The sequence below is a fragment of the Austrofundulus limnaeus genome, unplaced genomic scaffold, assembly GCF_001266775.1.
Source record: "Austrofundulus limnaeus strain Quisiro unplaced genomic scaffold, Austrofundulus_limnaeus-1.0 Scaffold62, whole genome shotgun sequence".
NCBI lineage: Eukaryota > Metazoa > Chordata > Actinopteri > Cyprinodontiformes > Rivulidae > Austrofundulus > Austrofundulus limnaeus.
In genome coordinates, this window is record NW_013952464.1 from 557,633 (window position 1) to 566,496 (window position 8,864).

The 8,864-nt window shown below is 40.5% G+C and overlaps 1 protein-coding gene across 2 annotated transcripts in view; it reads right to left on the reverse strand.

Moving 5' to 3' along the window:
- fgd5a (FYVE, RhoGEF and PH domain containing 5a) overlaps positions 1 to 8,864 on the reverse strand; it is a 42,775-nt gene that overhangs the window by 8,457 nt on the left and 25,454 nt on the right. For both annotated transcript variants that reach the window (XM_014009840.1, XM_014009839.1), the window contains exons 8-12: positions 7,692 to 7,776; positions 6,066 to 6,116; positions 5,877 to 5,935; positions 3,806 to 3,877; positions 3,544 to 3,612 (exon numbers count right to left, since the gene is read on the reverse strand). In XM_014009840.1, the coding sequence (XP_013865294.1) occupies positions 3,544 to 3,612; positions 3,806 to 3,877; positions 5,877 to 5,935; positions 6,066 to 6,116; positions 7,692 to 7,776 (336 nt within the window). The remainder of the gene's footprint in view (positions 1 to 3,543; positions 3,613 to 3,805; positions 3,878 to 5,876; positions 5,936 to 6,065; positions 6,117 to 7,691; positions 7,777 to 8,864) is intronic.

Sequence of the window (8,864 nt, forward strand, 5' to 3'; positions counted from 1 at the left end):
GTTTTCCGCTCTCTTTTCCTCCTGCTACGCAGCAGGCGCTTTCATGTGTGCAGCTGATGGGACACCCCCCGCCCCCCAACGGGTGCGAGTTGTTCGGATTTTTAACAAAATTTATGGATTTTTGAGGCTTTTTATACAGGTAAATGTGTGAAGAGGTTGACATGTATGCTTCAGAGGCCCCCTCGGAAAAACACTGATCTAATCAACATGCTTCACTCCTTGAATTAGTGTCCATCACATATATGCAAACAAATTAACAGGAAAACAGCTAAAGCTAGCCTTTTTTTTTTGTTGTGGGACAAAAAAAAATAAAGAAAAAAATCAACCTCATGATTAGTTTGGTTAAAGCTTCAAAGAGCGGCATGTGACCCCAGAGCTGCAGGTTGCAGACCCCTGCACTAGATAGAGCAGTGCTAGTAGTTCATGGGAAAACCTCAGCAGTTCTGCAGGTAATACACCTTCAAAACCAGCAGGTGGCAGTGTWAACCTGACAGATCTGCTCTGCAGTGCAGATACCAGGACAGGCCCATCTGCTTAAAGGGAAAATACAACTTTTAAAAAAACAGTTTGAAGAGTTTACACTGAGCAGCCGTCATACACACACTTTTTTTTATAGGAACATCAAAGTTGTTTAATTTAAAACATAGTGATGAATTATTTTGCCTCTCTGAGTAGTCTCCACTAAACTTCCTCTCTGATTTTTAAAACTGACTGTTAGGACTCAGGAAAAAAGAAACTACCCCTTTGTTTCTTTTCAGAGCACTTGCCCTAATTGTACAGAAAGTGTTTATTTGCATATGTGAATATTGCAATCCCCYGAACAAACGGTGAACTCATTGTGCTGCAGAAGGTATTTCATAACACGGACAAAAGAAATGACATCATTGGTCACACCTAATGTGTGCTCTAAACATCCGCTGGGGCCCTGCAGGCAGCATCCAGGAATTCTCCACCCTGCTYCGGACTCCAGGCCTCCCCTCACCCTCAGAGCCTTCTCAAGCTTCACCGAGACTCGACCAGGACTGGGTGGGACCGACCACCTTCACCACAACAAAAACAACAACAACAACAAGGCGAGCGGTTCCTTGTGAACTGTTCTCTGGGCTGAGTGGCTGGAGACAAAACAGTGGACGACAGCCAAGCTTGAGCCCTGACTGCGACCTTTGGGCTGCAGCCACCGCAGTCCGTCTGCTCCACCCATAGATTCTTTCCACAGAAAACCCAGAAGAGATTTCATGGGTTTACCCAGACAGGAGTCATCCAGGCAAGCCCTTTGCACCTGCGAAGTCTTAGACATCCTTCTCTTTCACCTGCCTCTCACTCACGGCTGTCTCCACTATTCTTATACTTCCTTTTCTTGCTCATTCAGCTAGTTTCTATATTTTTTTTCTCTCTGAGCCCTGGGTTGTGACATGGTGGCAGTTTCTCTCTGTCGCTGCAGCTTTTCATCCTCACTGTTTGCACTCTCTTTTCCTAAAAGCCCATAAATAACACCTGATGCACCAAAGCTGCAGACTTCAAGGGAGAAAACAGCTTTACAGCCCAAATRGATGGGATTCAACTACATTAAGTTTAACTGCAGTTAAAAAAAAAACAGAGACTGATGGAAAAGAGCAAACCAAAAAACATAAATCACTCCACACAGCATCTCTWTGTTATGTTTGATTTGGATTCAACTAAAACCTTAAATCCTGCTGCTGTGGATATCAGACTGGAGCATAATTCATACTGTGAGACAGCACTGATTGCACTTGGAACAATAGAGTGGGCTTCTCTATTTCACGTTATGTGTTTGTGTAACACCCCCACCCCTCCGTTGCCGCCTCCTCCCCACATTCTGCAGGGTGTCTGGCCTTCACTTGGCTGTCAGCCCCCCTCCCAATACACAGGAAGCCAGCATCCAGTGACCCACACCAAACATCCTGTAAGGAAGTGGGGCCCTTAAAAACAAGTCCTGAGAGGGGAGGAGAGGAGAAGAGTGGAGGACAAGGCCCTCCCTGGATGGGTGTGGTGCTTAGTGGAGGTCTCACAGCCTTGGCCTCKCTCCCCTCCACCCCTTCACCTCACCTGCCTCCACCCAGCATTCTTTTGTGAAGCATTTTGTGGACATGAAGCCAGTTTTGATTTCACTTTGGTCTAAAACGTGTGACAGGTGCATTATCCTAATGTAGACATGTAAAAAGACCACTGAAGGCCTTCTCATTAAAACAAATATGAAAAACTGCTTAATGTTTTTGAATGAATTGATAATTTTTTTCTAAGAAATAATTCTTGCCTTGTTGTTGGTTCAAAAAAATTTAATAATCGCTCATCAAAGTTGGTTAAACCATCTCATCTGAAAAGTARCTGCTTTCGCCTTCAAGGAAACAACATTTTTTTGTTCTGAATCAGTTCATTTTTTTCTTCTTGATTGAGCAGCTCAGAACTCATCCCAATTTAGTTTCTGTAAACTCTACAGTGCATGGGATCAGGCACCATTACAGCTCTCCAGTGACAGAAAACGTGAGGCTACATCCCTGAATGTCCTCTCCTAAAAACCAAGTAGATTATAAATAATAATTATTAAAAAAACTGGTCTAAATCAAGTCGATTAAATTATAAATRTAAAGGTGGGCRCAAAGCAGAAGATCAGATGAGCAMTAAAATAATGTGCAGGGCCTACAATACAATTCTGACAGCTGTGTACATAAAAAAGGGCAGGATTTTCAAAAACTGGTCACTAAAAACACAGCCACTGCCAGAATTCAATGAGACTGCAACAATTATTTTCTTCCAATTTTCTTGCGTGTTTGCACTGACTAGTCTCGAACAGTTGCAGCCCAGTGCAAGTAGAGGACTCTGTAGTCACTAAGTGGGAGCTTCTTGGGTGTGGGCTTAGTTTTGGGTAAAGAAAGTGGGTCAAAATTGAACGAGGATTGGTAACTACACAAATAATAATTTCAATCATAACCTGAGACAAGAATGCGTTAGTCAAACAAAATTTGAACATCGTACATGAGGAGGGACTAGTAAGAATTAGTCAAAACAGCCCTAATCTGCTTGGATAAAGATCGTTATTTTTGAAAATCATGAATTCATACAGGCAGGTAATAGTCATAACAAATTTGAAGTCAGCAAATTATATTTCTGTGTTCACGATAATTTTACCATTACCATTTTACATCACATCTTTTAACTCCCCCCAAAAGTAAATTTGACCAATCACGGCTTACCCAAACTATACCCACACCCAAAATATCCCCACTTAGTGACCGCAGAGACCCCCTTCTCATCCAGTGAGAAACTACCATTAGCCCTCAAAGTATGAGTTATCAATGACTCTTAGCTACTACCACATTTAACTTTAATGTAATATTTGTTAAARTGACTGMACTAAAGGCAGTTTTGTGTAACTTGGGCAGACATCTTGAATTGGGCTGACTCTTAAAGTTAGAGTTGTAAACGCTCAGCCTGTTTTTTTGTTTTTCAGCAACAGATGATGACRATTAATACGAGCCGATAAATGTCCTTGATTTGTTGTAGTGATAAGGTAWGATGTGTTACCAGGAACAGGTGTCTCGGCTGCCGACTCTTCCTCGAGACCTTCATCAGAGTGCCCTCTTTGACAAATATCTGTAAAAGAAACAACATGAAAACTCATTAAAATTCATAGCAATCTGTCAAACTACAGTTAAAATCACACCAACAAGTCCATGTTTTATGCTTCCATTGAACCCAAAAGGCTTTAGTGTGTGTTTAGATGTCAAGAGAGCAATGTCTTGTTGTTCTTCATGATGAAATAGTAAAATTGTTCCATGATGCTCACCCTTCCCGGCTTCAGAACGTCCCTCTTCCCCTTTATGCTGTACTCTATGTGGACCAGACGCAACAAGTTCTCCTGAGGGAGAAAAGGAGAGAGATGAAGAGAGATGTCCTGATGATGGATGGAAGGAGCAAACAGAGGATTAAACCTTCCCTGTTTGTTTGTGAATGAAAAGGGGATGTAGGGCTGAGAACTGAATGGGGAGGAAGAAACAGAAGGACTCTGTGTTTCCACTGTCTGTCAGAACATGTGTGTGTGTTAGTGGACGGGCACAGAAAAGACAGGAAGAAAAAAGTGTGATAAACAAAGGAGGCGAGCCAAAAAGACACAGGGGAGCTTGACTGTGAAAGACGTGAAAGACACGAGAGGAGGGTTTGTAAATTATCTCTGTGAACTGCTCGTGTTTGAGGAGGAGCGTTAAGTCATGTCCACCCTTACACTGCTCCCTTTGTAACGACACACTCGGGACCCTCTGATGATATAAACCTTCCTCCCCTCTTTTGTGTTTATCACCAAATAGGGTTTAACCTCTCCGTCACTCCAGATAATTGTTCAAAAGACAAAATCACACAGAGGCTTTTTCATGCTGGAAAACTGACATTAAAAGCTGAATATAATGACTGAAACACTGCGGTGGATTTTTTCAAACTAAGTACCACAGCAAATTTTAGCTAAATATTCATGACCATTTCGTAGTTGCACATGCTTTTTTGGAAAACGCTGAGGTTTGCTATTGAAATTGGAATCAAACAAATCGACCAGTAAATTTACGCCGTTATTCAGATTTTTCATAGATATTTAAGGAACACATCTGCTTTTTGAGTTTGTTGAATTTGCACAATTCCAATGCAACCTCAACGTTTTCTCGCTTGACCTTTGACACGGAAGATTTAGGCTCCGCTAGCACTCGTAACTACAAAATTACTGCTTAATTACATTAATTGGGTACTGTTTGAGTAGAACTCGGACAGTACACTGAGTGTTTGTCATGTGTTGTGCTAAGTAGAGTTAAAAGAAGGGAGGGTGAGTGTTGGAGGAGGGGTCAGGACTGGTTGGGGGTGTGGTCTGGTAGATGTATGTTTACAATGGGGTTAATTTAATCAAAATAAATGTTTAGATTATTTAGAAGAGTTCCTTCTAGTGACTGTTTCCAGTTTACTGAGGTTAGGCTTAGTTTTATTTATTGGTTTAGATATATATTTGAGTTATTAATATATTAATATGTTGGCCCATCAGTTAGGAGGACTAGTTTAATTGCGATAGTACTCTCTGTTATGGTGCTGTGTTTTGTGGGTGACCCATAATGCTTTGTGGTTGAGTAGGGGGTGTGGTTTATTGTGGTGGATGGCTGGTAGAGAGTGTGTGTTTTTTTAAGGGTTAGGTTTAGTTTAGGGTTATGGTTTTGCGGTAGACCCCATCAACAATATAATTAATTTGTAATAACCATTCCAAAGTCACTTCTCATATAAGTATCAGAACATCTTAAACAGCCGCAACCTGTATGCGAGTTCTGGTGAATTTGCGTATGAGCGGGGTTCATAAATGCAACGATACGGTATCTAGTTATAGCCATTTTTGTTTTGGCAAATTTTGTTGTGAGCGGTGTGAGTTAATTTAAAAGTGATTCAGTTGTAGATCAAGTGATTTCAATATATCTGGTGGTTCAGGAGATGTTTTTTCTAATAATAGATGATTGACTCCAGTAGTTAATGGCAACATTTTCAAACCAGATCTTATGCCATAAGTTAGCACTCACAGTTTGTGCTTTGAATCACTCTAAGCAATTAATAGACCAAAATGTAGACCAACATCTGTAAAATTGGCAGATTTTTAGCCACTTCTGTGCTTGAAAACGGTGCTTATCCACAGTGGACATTTTGAATTGGGTTGACTCCAAAAGCTACATCCAACTTTATGAGTTGAGCTAAAAACCCTCTAATGGCTCATTAGATATCTTGCTGATGCAACAGACAGCCAAACACAGGCATGGGAAAAACCAGGATTGTTCTTTGTCTTTGGCAGCAGGTGATAATTGGATTCAACACATGGGATGCATCAGGTGTTTGAAACCCACCCCTTGTTTCAAGTTGTCATTGGCCTGGTCTGCTACCTCAGACACAATCACCTGCGCAGCTGCAAACAGAAATAGGGAACAAAACAGAAAGTGACTGAATCAGATAAAGCCTGTTTACAGATATGCATGTTATAAAACATGACATTTATAGTTCAGGTTCTTAGCACGAAGCTCATTCTGTGGCTTTACCCTGAGTGTCCTCGTATTCTTTTGAATCAGGAGAGAGGTTGTTCAGGTAATCTGGAAAAAGCAGAATATAAACAATAAAGAAACACCCTCAAACAAATTATTCAAACATGACTTTCATATATTCAGAATTGTTTTAGGTTTATTTTTTGTTCTGCTTTATCACAGACTAGTTCTGTTTTTAAAGACATTGAGGTTTTGTTTCTTACTGAGGGAAGAATGAGACATGAGATTAACTGACACATCAGTGCAGCTCCTGCAGTATTATATGATCTGTGCCAGTTTATTGTAGTGAAGCAGGAGCTGGGCTGCAAGGAGAAGCTCTCTGTTTAGCGATCGATCTGCATTCCTACCCTCACCTGTGGTTACAAACTATGGGTAGTGAGAAAATAATAAAAATAAAAAATCCCATGTACAGTTGGTTTAAATTTTTTTTCTTCACAGGGTAGCTGGACTCTGGACACCTCCCTAGGGAGGTTTTCTGGGCATGTCCAGTTGGGACAAAACTCCAGGAAAGACCCAAGACATGCTGTAGAGACTATGGCTCTCTGCTGGCCTGGAAGTCCTTTGGAGTCCAAGAAACTGGAAGAGGTCTTCTGGGAGGAAAGAGATATCTAGGCCTCCCTGCTTAAGCTTCTACCTGACTCCAGAGCGGCAGACAATGGATGGATGTTTTTCTCTATTTTGTACGTTTTATTTTAATAAATGGAAAAACAAAGTCTTGAAGTTTGTTTGTACAAAAATTAATGGTATGAAAAAGTACTTTATACCAATTGCCATAAAATGCTTGAGATTGGAGAATTAAAAAAAAGATAAATCTGGTCAAAACTAATTACTGGCCCCTCTTTTAAAAGATATGAACTAGCACTTTAAAGTGCCTGTGATATCAAATTTCTGTAATAAACTGGAATGCATTTTTGGAAAGATAATGATAATGAACAGATTGCAAAATAAATTTCACGTCGCCGAGATAAACAGTTGTTGAGATCTTTGCATGCGAAGTAACAGGAAGTGATGACAAAGGGAATGTCTGAACATGAACAGAGCATTGATACAATGGCCGACAACACAGAGAAGAATCTGATGTTTCTTTAGATTATTTTGAGTCACTTTCAAAGAGAGAGATGAAGAAGACACAGAAAACATAGAGTTTAAATAATATTGTTTCAATAAACAAAGACCAGGGTTCCTTTTCTTAAAGAATTCCCCTTTGATGTCACTTCCTGTTACACTTTGGCTGAGCCAAGTTCAAAAGAAAACAGGCCAATTGTGTAACAAAATGGATGAAATCATGTGCATTATGTCAAGTTTCTTCTGACTTTGTATTTAAAGGATAGATAACTCACAGAAACTTTAAAGTAAACACTACTAAACTGTAAAAAATGAAATGTTGGATTTACCATGTTATGTTACCTGGTTCCACTTAACTGAGTTGAGTAATTTCAAAGCAATATGCCAGTTTTTTAGCCAAAGGACGAGTATGTTGCTTTGARTTTACTCAACTCAGTTAAGTGGAACCAGGTAACATAACATGGTTAAGTAAATCCAACATTTCATTTTTAGAGTGTACGGCAATTTTAAAAAAATAACAACCTACATGTAATTATTTCAGTGATGATGTGTGTTTACCTGTGAGCAGCATTCGATACTGAAGGACTCTGACAACAACCTGCAGCAGCTGATGGTTCATTGGAACTTCTTCTGGGTCTTTTTTCTGCACAAAAATGAACATTCATTTATCATCTTAACTTTACATTCTGCATGAAAATTATCTTATTCCTGTTTTACATTTTGAACTGCACACACCAGAAACATCTGATTAGTTCGGCTCCATTACATTTGAGTAAATTCAGTATCTCCAGGTAACCATGAAGTCCACCAAGAGATTCACAGCTCTCAGGGTCTTCCCAACGTTGCTTACTGCTTTCATATGGCGCCAGTCAAGGTCAACACTGACCGAGGGAATTCTGTTTTTCAGGGTGACCTTCACATGCGCACACACAAAAAAGCAGACACTATTCTCTGCTGGCGGGAAAAAAAGAGACTAAGAGTGGCACTATCAAAGAGCACATTGGAAAATCAATCAGGATCTAATTGCCTCTGACAGGTATTTATGCTCTGAGAGGTACAGGAGCAACGGGGGTCACACACACGCACACACACACACAGACACACACACCGCACATATACACACAGCCTCTTCTAATCCAATGAAGTCCTACCCTTCATTAGTGAGGCACAGATAGCACCCTGCGGGAAAACAGCGTGTTCATCTTTATTTATACTGCACACACACTTTACACACACACACACATGTAAAAAAAAAGTGTGAATGATAAATCCTTTCCCACCTAGGCACAAATACACACTCACACAGAGCGACTGAGAAAACAGTGAACAGTAGACTGAAGAGTTCATTATTTATTATCAGGATGCTAAAATAAAAACCTCGAGCTAAAGCTTTGGATTTTAGCCAGCCCTTTTAATTTTAATTTCTTCAACCCACTTCATGATGAGCAGAGTACAATAGCGCCACATTATCAACCCCGCTTGTTTGCAGAACATCCGCTCTCTGCAAGTGTCACTTGTAAATTCTCATCCAGTTGACACTTGTTCAGAGGAAGCGTCTTTCCAGAGATGCTAATTAGCTCGTGGTTTGTCTGGGTGAGCAAACCAGAACGTGATGAATACACGCACGCAGACAAACAAACACACCTCTCAGACTCTTTCACGCGTGGACACACACACACACACACACACACACACACACACACACACACACACACACACACACACACACAC